This window comes from Myotis yumanensis, unplaced genomic scaffold, assembly GCF_028538775.1.
Source record: "Myotis yumanensis isolate MYYU_CA2020_CCGP unplaced genomic scaffold, mMyoYum1.0.hap1 SCAF_11, whole genome shotgun sequence".
Classification (NCBI taxonomy): Eukaryota; Metazoa; Chordata; class Mammalia; order Chiroptera; family Vespertilionidae; genus Myotis; species Myotis yumanensis.
The window spans coordinates 17578738-17597455 of record NW_027223762.1 but is presented as its reverse complement, the minus strand read 5'-3'; the positions used below and the strand labels follow the sequence as shown (position 1 = coordinate 17597455).

The following is an 18718-nucleotide window of genomic DNA, read 5'->3' as shown; positions in this document are numbered from 1 at the left end:
AAACATGTGGTGGAGGGGGAGTGTTGGGGTTGTTGGGGGAGAACCCATGGTGGAAGAATACTGGGGAGTTACAAGAGGTTCGTTTCTCTAGTCAGACACCCAAGTGAGGAGGCAGTGATTCTGAGAACGTCTCACACAGAAAACGTGGTCCTGATGCTCCGAGAGCTGGGGAAGCAGCAGGAGCTGCTTTGTGGTTTGAAGGTGACACAGAGACACTTCTCCAGGGACCTCAGGACCAGGTGTCAGTGCAGCTTGACCAGGACTCTTCCCTGATGCCAGAACTTAAAAAGCATTTTATTACATCACCACACAAGGCAACACCATGCAACCTCGCACCCATCATCACTGCCATGGAGTTTTTTCATTCGGCACTGACATATCTCTCTTCCCAGGGTCTAAAAGGCATCTTCAGCACCGTGCCTGGTCCTGGCTGAGGTTCCAATGAATGGAATCCCAGCACTCTTGGGCAGCACATGGGCTTGTTTTGTGTCCACTGTCCTTGTTGGCAAATCATACTTGTTTCCTGCTAGCACCATAGGTGCGTCACCTGCATCCTTTGCTTGCTTACTCTGTTCCCTGCGGAGGTCACTATCTGCAGATGACTTGCTATTATTGATGGAAAATACACAGAGGAAGGCTTCACCTGTTCTCATGTCCTGGTCTCTCATGACACTGTACTCCTCTTGTCCAGCTATGTCCACAGACAGGTTTCACCATCTATAACCCCCTGTTTTTGGCAAGAATCCTCTATGGTGGGATCATATTCATCTACAAAGTGGTTCTGGATTAGCGGGATTGTCAGCACTCTTTTCCCAACACCACCTCCCCCAAAGACACCAGTTTGCACTCAGCCATTCCACACAAGCAAGAACCTCAAGTTCCGGTGCCTCACTGTGCAAGGATTTAGAACCACCACTGGGGGAAATGTTGAAGACCCTGGAGCCGCCATGAACCAAGATTTGGTGGGTTTCCCCTTGATCTGTGACCCACTGAAGCAACTGCATTGCCTCCTGACTGCAGCTTTGGGAGAGCTTTTCATTTAGATCAGTGGTTCTCAACCTTGGCTGCACATTAGAATCACCTGGGAATCTTTTTAAAATCCTGACTTCTGGGCCTTATCCTCCGGAAATTCTGTTTCTTTGTTATGGGGTGGGGCCACAACATTAGTAACAAAGAAACAGAATTTCCAGAGGATGAGGCCCAGAAATCAGGATTTTACAAAGATTCCCAGGTGATTCTAATGTGCAGCCAACATTGAGAACCACTGATTTAGATGGTCCTCATCGGTACTTCCACCCTTTAGTACCTATTTCTACTTGGTATTGTCTTTATTTGGTGGTTTAGATGTAGATTAATTACTATCATAGGGTTGCCAGATGATATCTGTTGAGTTTGATTGTATTGGAATAGCATTAACATTTGCATGACTTGACATTTATTGGGACGTATTCATTGTTGTTGAAAGGAAATGGGAGGGCTTTGTGTGAGGGTGGCAGGGAGTGGGAACCAGCTAGGAGAGATGGGAATAGAGGCTGGCATGGCTTTCCTGGGTGGTTAGAGCTAAAGTTGTCGAGGATCATGGCACTGAACTATTGAATGGGTTGAACTTGGTTGAGCACAATGAGGAAAAGGCTCCCTTTCCGCTCCCATCTCAGCCTTTAAACACGCTCTGCCCAGTTTCTCCTCACCACTCTGGCTGGCTTTTCACTCACTTTCAGAAATCAGAAAAGTCTCATTTTGAGGTATAAAGAAGTCTGACTCAATGTGAGTAACAACTTTCATCATATAGTCATGTCAGAACGTCTCCCCTCCCCTGCCCAGGGCTGACCTGGGAACCAGGTGGGGGAGGGTTGGCTTGTTCTTGCCTCCATCACATTCCCTCTTGCTCTGCATCCTTTCCTCCTCCTAGGTTGAGATCGACCCTGCTAACATTTTTGGGGGACACTCAGGGTACACGCCAATCCAGTCTTTCAAAGGGCATATCAGTCCTTCAGAGTTACAAGGTGACTTTCTCTCTACAACCTGGAATAAAAATAACATTTCTTAAACAAAACAAAACAAAACAAAACAAAAAACCCAACAACAAGCAATTCCCAAGGCACACAGTTTAACCCTCTAACATCAGATTAAAAACAATTAACTTACTTTTGGGTTTACCCTGGTTAAATCAATCAGGAAATTGAGCAATTATGTGTGTTTGCTTAAATTATGTAGACAATTATCTTAATAGACCACATTGTTTTGCTTTTGTAGATCCAACCCGAATCTGACTTGTGGTTTATTTATTTAAGTCCACAACATTTTGATGTGGCAATATTGGTGCAGCTCTTCTAATGTCAAGACATTAAACAAAAAAAAAAGGAAAAACCCTGTTAAACTTACAGTTTTAAAACATTATGGGTAGAATAGACGTCCCCATTCCTAAGTCTTGCCCCATCTTAACCCCATTCACAATGAAATGTTCCTTCTCTAATGTCCCATCTCTGGAGGGAGAAAACAAAGACCTGAAAAAATAAAGTTCCAAGGAGTGGGACACTTCAGTTTTAACATTCATTCCTGTAACATCTCTCATCACTGCAGATTTGGGGAAGTCTGGCTGATTTATGGAATATTGCTGGATGGTGTGGTTCTCTTGTCCTAATACTCCTGAGACTATAGAAAATTGGGGACAAATACCCTTATGAGAACTTTATATCAATAGGCATATCAGGAAATAGAACTCAATGCATATGACTAATATTAACTGCAACCTGGATCAGACAAAAAGTACGATCATTTACAGAGTCCATTTATCTCATCCAAATGTGATTCAAGACTCCTGGCTTCTGTTCAGTTACAAACTCCTCTGAATTGTCTGCATCTCTTTCTTTCTGTGAACCTTGCGGAGCCTCTATTTATGCCACCTCGTCTTCTGAATGCGCCCTTTCAATCTCCCATCGTGTCACCTTCTGACAACTTGTCCTTGTGCTCAGTAGAGCTTTCTTATTTTTTCAGGCATTCCTCCCCCAATTCAACAGGAAGAGGTCTTACTGTTTTCCTTTATTTCTTTTCTTCATTTTTTGCCCCTGTGTGGGCCAGAGATTTCCCATCTCCACTGAATTTCTTCTCCTCAGAATTAGACCTTCAAACTCAAGTCTTCAAATGGTAACAGTCTATTATATTAAATCTTTTATTACTCTCTAGTGAAGTTAATTTGTATAATTGCAGTATAAGATACAGTAAAATAGGAGAGATAATTAACAAGTTAATAATTCATCAACAATTACTACACACAGCACATGAACTAATTTTAAATGTCTGAGTTGAATCCACTTTAAAGGAGATCAAATCCTATATAATAAAAGAGAAACATGCAAATTAACTGCCCCTCTGCTATGCTCAAGCCATGCCCACCAGCCATGCTCACCAGCCAATTAGGAGCAAGTATGCAAATTAACCCAACTAAGATGGTGGCGGCCACTGAGCTGGAGCAAGCAGGAGGCTTGGGTTGCCCCTGGCGATGGAGGAAGCCAAGCTTACCACCTGCCCTGGCCAGCCCTCAGCTCCACTTAGGCTATAAAGTCTCAATTATAGAAGATAAATAAATCCCAGAAAAAAGAAAAAATAAAAAGGAGAGGCTAGGATCTTGGGTCACCGGGGGGCATGGCCAGCCTGAAAACGGCCCTCAGGCCCCACCCAGGCTGGCCAGGCACCCCAGTAGGGACCCCCACCCTGAAGGGGGTGTGGCCAGCCTGAAAACAGCCCTCAGCCCCTCACCCAGGCTGGCCACACACCCAGGGGTGAGGGTCCCCACTGGGGGGTTTGACCAGCCTTCAAACAGCCATCAGTCCCTCACCCAGGCTGGCCAGGCACCCCAGTGAGGACCTCTACCCTGAAGGGGGTGTGGCCAGCCTGAAAACAGCCCTCAGTCCCTCACCCAGGCTGTTCAGGCACCCCAGCGGGACCCCCACCCTATTTCGGGACACCCTTCAGGGCAAACCAGCCAGCCCCCAACCGTGCACCAGGCCTCTATCCTATATAATAAAAGGGTAATATGCAAATTAACCCTAATAGCAGAACAACTGGGAATGGTCACTATGACACACACTGACCACCAGGGGGCAGACGCTCAATGCAGGAGCTGCCACCTGGTGGTCAGTGTGCTCCGACATGGAAAGCTCTGCTCAGCCACAAGCCAGGCTGCCAGCTGCCAGCACAGCAGTAGTGGCAGGAGCCTCTCCTGCCTCCTCAGCAGTGCTAAGGATGTCTGACTGCAGCTTAGGTCTGCTCCCCGCTGGCAAGTGGACATCCCCCCGAGGGCTCCTGGTCTGCCAGAGGGATGTCTGACTGCCAGCTTAGGCCCGATCCCCCCCGGGGAGTGGGCCTAAGCCAGCAGGTGGACATCCCCCGAGGGGTCCCAGACTGCGAGAAGGCACAGGCTGGGCTGAGGGACCCCCCCGAGTGCACAAATTTTTGTGCAATGGGCCTCTAGTGTTAAATAAGCAGGGCACATCTGTATAGGTCAGTGGTCGGCAAACCGTGGCTCGCGAGTCACATGCGGCTCTTTGGCCCCTTGAGTGTGGCTCTTCCACAAAATGCCACGTGTGGGTGCGCACATACAGTGCAATTGAAACTTTGTGGCCCAAGCGCAGAAGTCGGTTTTTGGCCTGGGCGAATCTATTTTGAAGAAGTGGCATTAGAAGAAGTGGGGGGTGTTGGTCCGTCGGGTGACGGGAGACTCGGCACAGGCGGCCCGGGGGATACGCAGCGCGGGGGAGGTACATTGTTTTGAGGTACGTTCGCTGAGGTCGACCCCTTCCAACTCCCATCCACACTTGTCTATCTGAAACAAGTATACAAGACGAGTGTGGATGGGAGAGTTGGAAGGGGTTGTTGACCTCAGCGAACGTACCTCAATCAGATTTAGGACATTTTTAACAAAGGCCAGCTTAGGAGTACCCTAATTAAGTTAATAACAATGTACCTACCTGTATAGTTTAAGTTTAAAAAATTTGGCTCTCAAAAGAAATTTCAATCATTGTACCGTTGATATTTGGCTCTGTTGACTAATGAGTTTGCCAACCACTGGTATAGGTCAATTCTAATGAGTGATTCATTAAAGTCACACCTGTTTGGAAGAATTGTGGCTAAATATACATCACTTGAAAATTACTATTTTAACAATTTTCAAGTGTACTGTGGCATTAAATACATTCACATTATGTGCAATCAGCACCCATCTTCCAATCAGAAACTCAGTACCCCTGAAACACTCCCCAGGTCCTTCCCCCCAGCCCTTGGCAACCACCATTCTACTTTCCATCTCCACGATTTTGACTACTCTAGGTACCTCAAATAACTGGAATTATACAGTACTTGTCATTTTGTGTCTGGTTTCACTTAGCAGAATGTCTTCAAGATTCATCTATATTGTGGCATCTGTCAGAATTTCACTCCTTTTTAAGGTTGAATAATATTCCATTGTATGCATATGGCACATTTTGCTTATCTGTTCCTGTTGATGGACATATGGGTTGTTTCCATATTTTGGTTATAAAGCCACACTTTTAAAAAAACAATTTTATTGAGTTATAATTTACATGCAATAAAATGTACTTTTTAAAAGCTTATCATTTGATAAATGTATACACCTACATAGTCACTGTCATAATCAAGTCATCGAGTATTTCCATTACAGGCCTCCAGAAGTTTCCCTCGTCTCCTTCTGCAGTTAACTCTCCTACCCCAAACCTTCACATGGGTGCCACCGATCTGCTTTCTGTAAACTATAGATTAGTTTTCAGGCCTTATTAGATCTGAAGGCCCTAGGTCAGTAATGAGACAAAGAATTCAGAATGAAGGGTACATAAAATATCTACTTATAGTCCTAAAGGAAGCAAGAAAATTATTCTACAGTTTTTTCAGACTCAGAGCAGCCTCTTCCACTTGTTTGTTGAAAAAACTTTCCACATTTGTTCTTTTTTTTTTTTTTTAATATATTTTATTGATTCTTTACAGAGAGGAAGGAAGAGAGAGCGAGTCAGAAACATCGATGAGAGAGAAACATCGATCAGCCGCCTCCCGCACATCTCCAACTGGGGATGTGCCCGCAACCCAGGTACATGCCCTTGACCGGAATCGAACCTGGGACCCTTCAGTCCGCAGGCCGATGCTCCATCCACTGAGCCAAACCGGCTTCGGCCACATTTGTTCTTTGTTCCATCGTAATATGAATAGTAAGGACACGCAGAGCTGACAATCATAGAAAAAAAGAGAACATAGAAGTTTTCACCATCCCAAGATGCCTTGGCACATAGAACGCTGAAAGTCCACAAAAAGAAAATGATAGATCAAATTTGGTGTATTCAATTCTGCATACTCTAAATTTCAGATGAGAAAATTAAGAATATGCCAAAGCAGGAAATTCAGGCTGTTCAGAGTGTTCTTTGCTGCTTTCCATGACAGGATCCTTGCAGGTTCCATTGTTAGAACTATCATAACGTTAGGTAAGTGACTCCTGCTGAAAGTTGTTTCCGTTCATTTTTCCGAGACCAGCATTTGACACCTAGAACACAGCCAGGCCCATGTTTGGCAGTGTCTTCCCCTCCCAGCTGTTCTGATACTTTGGAAGCGTGAGGCCATGGCCAGTCGGTCACCTGGCTACACCCCTGGGTGGCCTGGCACCGCTTCTGCTCAGGATGGTTTCACCTAATCATGACCCTGATCTGATCATTAAAATGAAGATCCATCCCCATCACACTTGCATAATAGGATTAACGATTCTTTACAAATAAAAGCTAAGTTTTGATCTTTGACTATGCTAGTTTCTTGATTCTTTTTTTTTTGAAATGAGTTAAAATGGAAAGAGAGTGCCCTTTTCTTTTTTGGCAAGCAAGCCACCGTTCCTTAAATTCTTGACTCACCATATGCATTTCTAGATTCTTTTTGTTTTTGTTTCATTAACTCTTTTTATAGCCCTAATTATTGAATAAAATTAGTTATTAGCTTAGCTTTTCTCAAGAAATTTTCACTTGTGTGCCTTCTCATTGTCTTACTATTGCTTTATAACTCTTGCCACATTCACTATTATGTGGTACTTTGACAGTCAGATATTTTTCTGGTCCTGTATTCAGTAGTTTATTTTTTTGCAATTTTAATATTTTCTGATTAATTATACCCTTAGGTGGTCTATATGCTGAATAATGTACTTTTCCATTTTTGGTTACTTAACTGTCACTGTGATATACTATATATGTGGAAAATTTACATACATTGTTAAACAAGAGAACTTTTCCCATCTAAATGATTAATATGAACATAGGCTCAAGGGCTAGGAAGCACTCTTTAAAAGTAACTTATATTCTTTTTCTAATTTTGAACCAAGTGTTGAAAATTAATTCTATAGGTTAACTTTTCTAAATATATGAGTGAGCAAACATGCTTACACCTTCTTTCATCTCTTCTCCAGGAGTTGGTGGGAAGTAAAGGTCTGAAATAAATAGATTTGGGAGGACAAATTAGTAGAATCCGGCTATGTGCCGTATACTGAAGTGCGTGTTGATGGACTGAGCCAAGCAGGTGAGGCCAGAGTGGCAGGAAGCCTGTGGCTTCGCCAGATCGGTGGCGATGTTAGGAAGCTAGACTTTGGCTCATGGGAAGGAGATAGCTGGAAAGTCGGCTAAGGTTGCTGACAGGAAATACTAAGTGAAGGGGTTTAGGGAATAGTAAGTGGGAGCTGGATCTCTTGAAAAAGCAGTCCGACTCAAGTACCAGGAGCGAAAGGAAAGGGTACGCATACGGAAATGGAGCCACAGTCTGGGTGGGACATGGTCGACCGATGGTTGTCCTGGAAGCCGTGGAGCAACTTGCAGTTTCCAGGTACCACGTGGGAGGAGAGGTGTGTGGACGGCATTGAAGGGAAATGTTGCTCCGTTATAATTTACCTGGTGACAAGCATCCTACAATTTAAACTGTTTTCTCCTGTTACTCTTTCATGTTTACAGTAATTATTTAAAAATCTACAAAAGCACCAACTAACAATTTGTTTCACACCATAGTTTCTTGCTAATCTCATCACTATCCCCACAAAGTAGTATAATCAGTTTTCTCATTGGCATCTTCCTTTGGAGGCCTTTTATAGATTGTGTTGAATGCCAAGGTTATTATAGGTGTGCAAAAATAAATTGACTTAGAAAATGATTTAAATCTTGTGTTTTGCAATGGAGTATTCAGGAGTATTCATAATTTAAAAAAAAATCCTCACCCAAGGATATGTTTGTATTGACCTGAGACAAAGAGAGAGAGAAACATCAATCGGTTGCCTCCCATACATGCCCCCACCAGGGATTGAACCTGCAACTCAGGTATGTGCCCTGACAGGGAATTGAACCTGAAGCCTTTTGGGATGCTGAACAATGCTCCAACCAACTGAGCCACCTGCGCAGGGCTGCAATGGAGTATTCAAAGTGTCGGGGGTGATATCAGGTAATTTGAATTTAATTAAAAGTAAAAAGCATTCTATGTGGAAATTTTCACTAAAATAAAATCCTGAGACCACTAAAGCTAAACCAGTAGCAATTTATGTGTAAGCAGATGAAAAATTTGACAGTGTTACATGTGAGTCCTAAGAGTAAGTAATTTTCATTTCCACTAACACATACCGCAGAGACAAATGGAGATACCAGTAAGGAAAAAACCCACAATTTTGCTTTAGCTGTGTACATAATCAGGAGAGTCCGAGTCACTTTGATAGTGTTTCCTAACTTTGTGTGTGTAAATACATAGAGAAAAATAGATCTTTGATACTTTTAGAGCAGTGGTCACCAACCTTTTGGACCTCATGGACCACCAGTGGTTCGCAGACCACCGGTTGGCGACCGCTGTTTTAGGGCATCACTTTTGAGTAATGTTCAGATAGGTGAATATTAGCTAAGCTAGACTATTTTCTCATCAACCCCAAAGCTATTAACCATGGGGTAATTAGTTCTAGCTGTTGGCCAAGTAGAGCACAACATCTGCTCATGAAAATAGAGAGGGAACAATATTGCCTTTAAATAATTATCAACAGTTTCTTAGGCGCAGTGATAGATGTATTTTGGTTAATATGGAACAAATCATTGAAATAAGAGACAACATTCTTTGGCATAGTAAATAGGAAATTTTGGTATTAACATGTATTCTTGAGGCTAGGTTTCCAAGACATGGACAAAGCATACTGAGAAAATCTTATTTTTCTATTATTAACTTCAGATTTATTTTTCAAAGTATAAATTCATCTTTCATGATCCAACTACGGCCCACTTCCTAAATGAAGTATGTGATTACTACAGGCCAAAGATCAACCCCAATCAACCTCTTTAGCTGTAGACCAGCTCAAACCATTCTAACAAGACCCAGAACCAAAGTTTAAACCTTGGACACAAACTCTTGTGAACCCTTCAAGTGCTACCTGTTAAAACCCCACGCCAAATCTTGGATCAGACAGACAGATTTGAGCCTTACCTCCGGTCTTCTTATAATCAACTGACAGATTAATCTTCATTCTTTTCTCTAGTGCCATAGTGTTTGCTACCATGTGCTCCAGGCAGCAGACCCTGTCTGGTAACTGTCCTAGGTATATATTGCCTCTACATACTCACACACTCATAATCACACTTATTTTTCTCCCCATTTTCTTTTATTATGGCAATATACACATATAAAATTACCATCGCAACCATTTCAAGTATACAACTCAGGGTATTAAGTACATTCATATTTTTGTGCAACCATCCATCGCCAGAATTCTTTCCATCTTGCAAAACTGAAACTATATGCCCCTTAGTAACTCTCTACTCCCATTCATACCTTTTATTTCGTATAAATGGTTTCCTTTGGTCTTATCACTACAACTGCATTGTAAATCTCTTGTGAGGAGCAGCTGTGTATTACTTATGTAACATACAGATATGGTACTTACTCTCAGGCACTGTTCTAAGTGCTTTGCAAATATTAACTTACATAGCTATTCAGTTTTGCATGTTCCGGAGGGTCTAGCACGAGCTTCGCACGTGGGAGACCTTAGGTATTTGTGGAATGCATTTCGGTATCACTTAAGCATTTCCAACTGACTGGGCCTGTTGTTCTGGTTGGAAAGATACAAAAGGAGCAGGCTACCCTGGGGAAGTGACTTGTGCACAATCTGATGCTAGGTCGCAAGTTTAAAGAAGCTCTTTACTTTGGCCTCATTTAGGCCCGGTACCCACTAGAGAAGCCAAGAGGGAGGCTGTTTCTGAGTCACAGAGAGCACACGAAGGGACCTAATGCAGTTCAGGTTATCCCTTCTGTGGGGACCCACGTCGATCCCGCGAAGATTCTGCCGAGGGAAGCCCCCAGGCTGGGCGGCCCAGGACAGACCCCAGCCTCGGCCCCTGGGTGGGGCGGGGCCAGCGGGCGGGGCGGGTTCCGAGGGCGGGGCCCGGGGACGGGGCGGGGCGGGGCGGGCGCGTCCGCACCGGCGGCGATGGCGGCGGACGGCGACTGGCAGGATTTCTATGAGTTCCAGGACCCGGCCCGCAGCCCCCAGGACCGGGAAAACCACAGCGCGGGCCCCGAGGCCGCGCCCGGGCCGGGCGGGGCAGGCGGCGGCTTTCCGGCGCTGGCCCGCAGCCTGGAGGAGAAGCTGAGCCTGTGTTTCCGCCCCTCGGGTCCGGGCGCCGAGCCCCCGAGGGCGGCCGTGCGGCCCATCACCGAGTGCAGCCTCCTGCAGGGGGACGAGTGAGTGCGGGCCCGGCCGGGAGCGGGCGGGAGCCTCCCCTGCGCCTCGCCCCGTCCGCCGGCCCGGGGTCCGCTGCCCGGCGGGACCCCGGCGGCAGGCTCCGCCCCGCGCCCTCCTTCCGTCTCCTGGGCCGCGAGTCCCCGCCCCTCCCTGTCGCCCAGCTCCCTCCCCGGGGCCCTGGGCCTCTGGGTGTCGGCGATTTAAATCCCCTGCTGCCTCGTGCCCCACCTTAAACCCCCGGCGGCCACTGTCCGCCGCCGCCTCCCGCCGTGAGACCGACCCTGGTTTGGGGGAGCGGGAGTCTCCTTGTAGAGCCCGTCGTAGAGGCAGGACCTAGGCACAGGTGTAGCGGTTCATTCATTCAACCAGCAGCTGCCCAGTCCGTTAAGTGCCTGAGGCTGCTTCGCGCTGGGCATACGTAGGGCACAACCTAGGCTGGGAGCTAGATTTGTAAACACACATTTGTCCGGGTGTGACAAATGCTCTAGTAGTGGATAGATGTGCAAAATTTAGGAGATTTAAAAGTGTGCGTGTGCGTGTGCGTGTGGTGGGGAGCCAGGAAAGACTTGATAGAGAAAGAAATGGGAAAATTGGATCCTGGTGGGAGTGGGAGTTTGCTTGGCAGGTGAAGAAAGGCCTAGCATTCTAGCTCGAGGATGCAGCACGTGCAAAGGTACCAGTGTTGAAGCAGCATTTAAGCCACAGCAGTTTATTGGGCCCACCTGAGAGCCCAGGTATGGTGCAGGCTGCCACAGAAGCAAAAAGGAAGAGCTGTGGTTATGAATAGCTGGGATCTTCTATTCTGGTGGGGAAGACCAATGCACAAATTGGTAATTATTACCGAATTATCTAAGTGTAACAATGGGGAATTCACAGGGTTTTATGAGAGCTGGGAGAAGGAAGAGAGAGAGTTCCTGGGGGCACTTCTTTTTTTAACCACTTTGAATCCCAATTATAATTTGGTTAAGTAAGGATTGTGATTATGTACCACAGGACCAAAAGGGGGTTAAAATGGTGAGAGTAAAAAAACTTCAGCAAATGTAATGTCAGGGAGAGGCACCCCTGAAATTACTGGAGTAAATAACTGAGGACGTGGGTGTGGATGGGTTTTCAGAACATTGGTGGGATGGAGAGAATGGAGTTTAGGGAAGAATTCTCATGAGATAAAGCTCCATGGGCTTAGAAAGGAGCTTCAGCTTGATGGTTTCCTTTCCTCTGAGGCAGATTATCAGGAATAAGGTAGGAAGCTTGAGAAGGGGGGCGGGGGGGAGGGTTGGGAATGGGTGCCTGTAAGCATGACTTAGCAGTGGTTTGGGCCCAGCTATGTTTGGAGACTATATCTTTTAATTTTACCTTTGTACAGTGTTAAGGTGTAGAGGGAGGAATTTATGATTGGATGTTGTACACAAAGATATGCACTCAGTGGCAATATGTGACATTTTAAAAATTCTATTCCCTAAAAGACAGTATTAAGTGTGTATCTATCTATCTATCTATCTATCTATCTATATATTTATAATTATATTCTCTGAATCACCAGACTCAGGACATATTCTGGATTTTAAAATTATACTTATTACGAGTTTGGGTTTATCAAGAGTAACTTCTCAAAACAGATTAGCGGTTCGTACACAGATAAAGTTCCTTACTTTTTGTTTCACCTGTACTGTCTGGAAAGTAGTGTGTTTTAGCCTTTGCTTAAATCTTAGGATGATGAAAAACTTAAAAACAATTTTTGTTACTCTTGAAAATGGTTTTTAGTAGATGATATGTTGGTAATGTGTGTGGCTTGACTTAGGAAAGCATGAGAAATCTCTCTTTCCCAGGGCCTGGGCTGGTTACTCTCATTATCCCCTTTCTATTGCATAAATCTGCTTCGCATTGCTTGTTAGAGTCCGTTTCATGCTCCTTTCACCAGGAGAGGTGAGAATTCTTGCCCTCAGATATTGCCTTGAATATCTTCGGGCATTTTATTGAACTTTTCTGAGTCCCAGTTTTAGTTTTGGTTAAATACAGGGATTGTACTTATCTGCTAAGGCTTTACGCTAGAAGGGTCTCCTGTAGGATTCAATGTTGATGGGACTTTGACCTTGGAAAGAGCTGTTTCGCCAGTTGTTTATGACTGCTCGTAATACTTGGCGATAAGGATGAAGGCAAGTCCTGTCTTAACTGGAGAATTCTAGAAATCTTTCACTTCAGTGGGCCCTACTTCCTTCCAACTTCAATTGTCCTGACCTTGGTGGAGATACCGGACTATTGATTGTCCTGCCCCTTCTGGACAGATCAAATTCAGTCACAGTCACTTTTGCTAGGTGAGCATTGCAGTCCACTTGTCCTTTTATCACAGCCTCATGTATGAAGGGGCAGACAAGCCATCCCCCAAAACTCTGGACTTTCTTCACCTTCTAGATCCTGCTGGGGTTTCTGGCCAGGCTTAGGGGTATAGTCAGTGATTCAGTATTTGAAAATCTCGCACCCAGGAAGGTGTGGGCCTCAAACCCGGCACATTTCACTGTCCAGAAGGGTTGCTTCCAGCGTGAGCATGTTGGCAGGAGAGGAGATTATGATTCCAACAGAGAGGGGGACAGGAATGAACCAAGCATATGGGAGATTTGCTGGGTAAACAGGCCAGTTTTCCAGAGCCTTTGGGTTTACATTTTCAATGAGGCTAATGTGAGTTCCAAAGCCAAAAACATCATGTTGGGATTTTATGGTTTTGGCAGTTGTGGTCCTATTGCTTCATCTCTTTAGCACCAAATCCCAATGCATTAAATCAAGCATGTTGCTTCTTTATTTTGAAGCTTGTGTTCTTATTTCTAGGCCCCTAGTGGTCTTGCTTTTGTATCCTAATGGCTCACACACTTGTAAATAACCCCCACCTAATTATGTCATGGCTTATTCACAGTTAGATACCCGTTATAAATCTTAGGGTGTTTTTTCTTTAAGACATGTATGTGTGTACCTCTAGCTGGCAAGTAGCTTATAGCTGTAATGTTTAACTTTACTTCAATTAAATTTCCTGTCATTTATATCTCCCAAGTCAATGTTTTTCATAGAAGGTCATGTTTTATTATGCTGGTTATTACCTTGGTACCGAAACCTGCATTTTGGTCGTGAAATTGGAGTTCGCTGTCCTTATCTAGTGTGCTTTGGGACTCAATACAACTCATTTAAATTAATGTTTAGAGTCATTGAGCTGAAGGGATGTCTGTGTTTCTTGTTCAAGCCTCTCATTTTGTAGAAGGGAGGCTAATGTAGAGAGGTTAAAGGACATGGCCCAAGACTCATTGTTTGAGGAAGATGGAGACGAGTCTATGTTTTCCTGCATTTTCGTCAAGTGCTCTGTTGCCTCGCACAAGTGCTGCTTTAGGTGGGGTAGCTGCACTGCATATCGCCCGTGTGGATTATATTTGAACTCCCTTTCTTTCCCCTTTCATTTGATCAGTTTTAGTCCTTAGTCTATTATATTACAAGTTAGATATTCAACCCTGATCTAACATTACAACCGAATCCTTTTTCCTAGAAGGGATAACAGGTCTGCTAGAGAGATTATTTACTCCATGGAATGGTCTATATTGTTTGCAGCTTGTAGGAAATTAAAGCACAGTGTGCTGACTACCAGGTTGTAATGACTCAACTTCCCGGTGCTTTAGTTTCCTTCTCTGTAAAATGGGGGGATAATGATGGTTCTTCTTAATACTGGCTTTTTAAAATATTGATTTGACAGAGAGAGAAAGAGAGAAAAACATCGATTGGTTGCCTTCTGCATGTGCCCTGCCTGGGGATGGAACTCACAACCTTCTGGTGCAAGGGACGATGCTCCAACCAACTACGACACACAGGCCAGGGCACTATTGCTTTGGAGAAGTAAGTGAATTAGTATGTAAGTTGTTTAGAATAGTGCCTGGCACATGTTACCATGGAAAGTGTCAGTTATCAACCTGGGAGAGTTTTCCATTTCACTCCACCTTCCCTCAGGACTTCTTGTCAGCCAATTACACGATTTTCATTTAGTCTTATTTAGGACACTCTACGTTGTTGATGTTTTCTGAGAAACAGTGGGCCTTTATTTTTTTTTCCTTTGATATTTTTTGTTTTTCTTTCACGGTGGAACTGGATATTTATTTAATAAAAGACATATAGAACGCTAACTTTCATTGACGGCAGTTTTCTTCTTTTTAAGGATTTGGAACGCCCTGACAGATAATTACGGAAACGTAATGCCTGTGGACTGGAAGTCATCCCATACCAGGACCTTGCACTTGCTCACTCTGAACCTCTCAGAAAAAGAGGTAAGTTGGGGATTGAACCAGTAGTTTCTTAATAACTGAGTCTGATAATGGAACTAACAAGGAGCATTTCTATTAACCAACATTCATGAGTGGCCTCTTATTTCCAAGCAATTGGACTGGCCCTCTGTTGCCATAAACCACCTATTAGCACTTCCCTCCAGTGCTTCCCCAGCACACACTCCCTTTTTTATGTTTAGCTAAATTTTCATCACCTGTGTATGAACATCAATAACCAGCCTGTTTTTTTCCCCCACCTTAAATAACATGATTTGCTGAGGACACTCAGTGAGAATCCTAGCCTTTGGTTTAATACAAAATCATGTGCTACTTAGTGATGGGGATGCATTCTGAGACATGTGTGGTTAGATTTCCTTGTTGTGTGAACGTCATAGAATGCCCTTACACAGCCCTGTATGGTATAGCCTCCTGCACACCTGGGCTCTAAGGTACGGCCTGTTGCTCCTAGGCTGCTAGCCTGTGCAGTATGCTACTTTATGAAACAACACAGGATTAAATCCAGCACAAGAGAAAGTGATGTAATTAAGAGACACCAGAAACATGAGATGTATGAGGTATAACATGGCACATGATTTACAGCAAACATTTTTTTATAATTAGAATATACTCTAAAGTAATGATAAAAAATATACTGCAGTAAATACATAAACCAGTATTGTAGTTGTGTATTATCATAATCAGGTAATAGAACAGATCATAATTATATGTGCTATATTTTTATACAGCTGGCAGCACAGTAGGTTTCTTTACACCAGCATCTCCACAAACACCTGAGTGATGCTTCACTAGGCAACAGGGATTTTTCAGTTGTATTATAATCTTAGGGGACCACTCTGGTCTATGCGGTCAGTTGTTGACCCAAACATTGTTAGGTGGCACATGACTGTATTGAGGTACTGGAATATCAACAGAGTCAACTTTTTGATGAATTTAATGACTTTCTTGTTGCCCAAAGGCTATGTATTGGGATTATTGGGGAACCTTTGAAAGACATTTCAGTTCTGGGCTTTTAAATGTGTTCTTGGCTAACTGTCTGAGGTTGCTGTGTTTGCTTGGTGTTATAAAGTGAAGATGCCTGAGGGAGAAAAATGAGCACAGGTGATAAGGCAGCAAGGGGGACAGAAGAGGGAAGATACGTAATTGCTTTAAGTGGAAAATCACAGTGTTGTTTAAGCTGAGGAGAAACGTCGCTAAATTATGTCAGTTTCAGGTCTGGCTGTTTAAGTTCCTCATCAAAGAGCAGCCAAACCCATGCCAGATATTTTGGCATGCTCTTGTTTCATTAGTGTATTTGTGCAGTTATTGGGAGCTTAATGCAGTAAGCTTGTCAGTATGTTAAATAGTATTGTTAAGGTTTTGTGAAAATGGTTTTCTTAAACATGTGATTCCGAAAAGCTTGCTGTCCAGTATTTTCTAGTAAAATACTTCCCAGTTTTCAAGTAGATGTAGAATTCTTACTGTTTGTGATAATTATTGATCCCAGTAAGCTGTTTTGCAGACTGACCTGACATACGAGTAATGAAAAGGAATGCAACCAGATATCTTATGCTCTGTCTTCTGTTTATTTAGAGCCGAGCTGTCATTTTGGACTTAGTTCCAAGTTTCCCTTCCTCTCCGAAGCTTCCTATTACTGATGTAGCCTTTGCTGATCTCATGGAATTATGATTTTAGAATCGAAAGGGACTTGAAAGAACACTTAATCCAACCTCTCACTTGGGGGGAATCCCCATCTACAGCATGTCTGACAGATGGTCAGTTAGCCATGGCCTGAATCCTTGTACAGAAGGAAAATGCACTTCTCTGTGGGAATCCGTTACACAGGTGGGGTGTGAAAACCCTACAGAACTTATTGTTCCCATAGAAGTTTAGCCCCATTGTCTCCTAGGTGCTAGTCCCCACAGTGCTCTGCTCATGTCTCAAATCACTATTGTGTTCCCTTATTACTCATACTAGAGGCCTGGTGCACAGATTTGTGCACCAGTGGGGTCCCTCGGCCTGACCTGAAGCCTCTTGCAATCTGGGACCCCTCGGGGTGGGGGTGGGGTCATAGAGAGCTGGTTTTGGCCTGATCCCTGCAAGCCAGGCTGAGGGACCCCACCAGTGCACAAGTCTGTGCACTGGGCCTCTAGTATGCATATAAGATCTTCGGTTAATCTCTTCCAGCCCTCCCTCTTTCTCCCTTCTCTCTGAGATTCATCAGTCTGTTCCATGTTTCCATGCCTGTGGTTTCTGCTCCTGTGTTGAGTGTCTGCCCCCTGGTGGTCAGTGCGTATCATAGCTACCGGCCAGTCAGCCGGTCGCTTAGGCTTTTATATATATAGATGTCTCTGGGCTGTCATTAGATTGTGACCTCCTCGTGGTGTCTTTGTATTTGTCTCTTTAGTAACTACCACTGTGCCTGGCATGTTGTCAGCACTAAGACAAGTGTTTGTTTACCTCCTGGAAGCATTCTTTGGATTATTCCAATTGTAAATGAAGGTCCATAGGAAGTTATTTTGACAAAGGGAGAAGAAATTTGCTGGATCTTTAGGCATCTAGTACAGTCCAGATTCTTCTGTGGGCACATTATTTCCCATTTGAGACAGCTTCCTTTTCATGGAGGGAAACAGTACCACCAGCTCTAACCCTGGCACTGAAGGAGTGAAGTTTGGAATGCTTGGCAAAGAGAAGGCACGTTGATGCCGAACGGGAGAGTGAATAATGATACCCGTGACAGCCAAGGTTAGCTCTCATAGTCCGAAAGGGATTCCAGCCCTTAACATATGTCATCTCTGTGTGGAGTGGACTTGGCTCCCTTTCTGGAATGATGATCTGGGATCATTATTTTTGTTGTCATGGAAATTTGTTCTGTGGTTTACTGGTATCACTCACATGTTTTGGCAATAGCTGTAAGCCTATTATAAATACAGTGCCTTCCTGATCATGCTTATACATAGAGTGCTTCTGAGTCGTTTGCCTTAGGAACATCTCCTGTGCCATCCTTCCCCCACCATGAACATTTTTTCAAGGACTTCAGCTTTGTTTACGCACCTTTCTATCTTTAAGAGTAGAAGCAGTAAGATAATAACGCTTTCCTTAGGAGTGATTTTCAAATTAAAACTTTAATTTGTCTATAAGGGGCAACTTATCTATAAGGGGAAAAATAAAACAAAACTATCGTCTTCAGGTTACAACATAGAAGAGTGATGGGGGTGGGGGAAGCGGCTGTTACAATTTAAAGATCAGTGAAGGTAATTGTTATGTCTACTCCATATCACCCATACGTCATTGTGATCACACTGTGGAATTTTTCATCTCTGTGTCTCCAGTTTTGAAATCAAACATCCTCTCTCATCAAGAGCCTAATCTCTTGACCAAGTATGTCAAGCTCAAAGGCTAACATGGGCCAAATAAACGAGGCATGCAGCCCGTGGGCTGCGAGTTTGACATGCTTGCTCTTGACCTTATTTAAAAGGATAACTATTATAGTTTAAAAAGTAAATTAGAACTATAGGACTTAACATGGAAAAGCACCCTCTGCCCTACTTACCCATCTTTGGTTCCCACTTACCAGAGGCAACTACTTTCAGCTACTTCACCTATTTCTTCCAACAGATAACATACTCATATCATTTTATTTGATTTTTCAATTTCCAGAGGATGAGGGTTTAGCTCTCTCATAGTCCTCCCTCTA

The 18718-nt window shown here is 44.0% G+C and overlaps 1 protein-coding gene and 1 pseudogene across 2 annotated transcripts in view; one reads left to right on the top strand and one right to left on the bottom strand.

The window, feature by feature from the left end:
• Positions 1-297: 297 nt before the first annotated feature.
• Positions 298-9538, bottom strand: LOC139019619 (GTPase NRas pseudogene; annotated as a pseudogene).
• Positions 9539-10480: 942 nt separating this feature from the next.
• The window catches only part of FEZ2 (fasciculation and elongation protein zeta 2), a 37533-nt gene continuing 29295 nt past the window's right edge, over positions 10481-18718 (top strand). For both annotated transcript variants that reach the window (XM_070429008.1, XM_070429007.1), the window contains exons 1-2: positions 10481-10734; positions 14919-15027. In XM_070429008.1, the coding sequence (XP_070285109.1) occupies positions 10481-10734; positions 14919-15027 (363 nt within the window). The remainder of the gene's footprint in view (positions 10735-14918; positions 15028-18718) is intronic.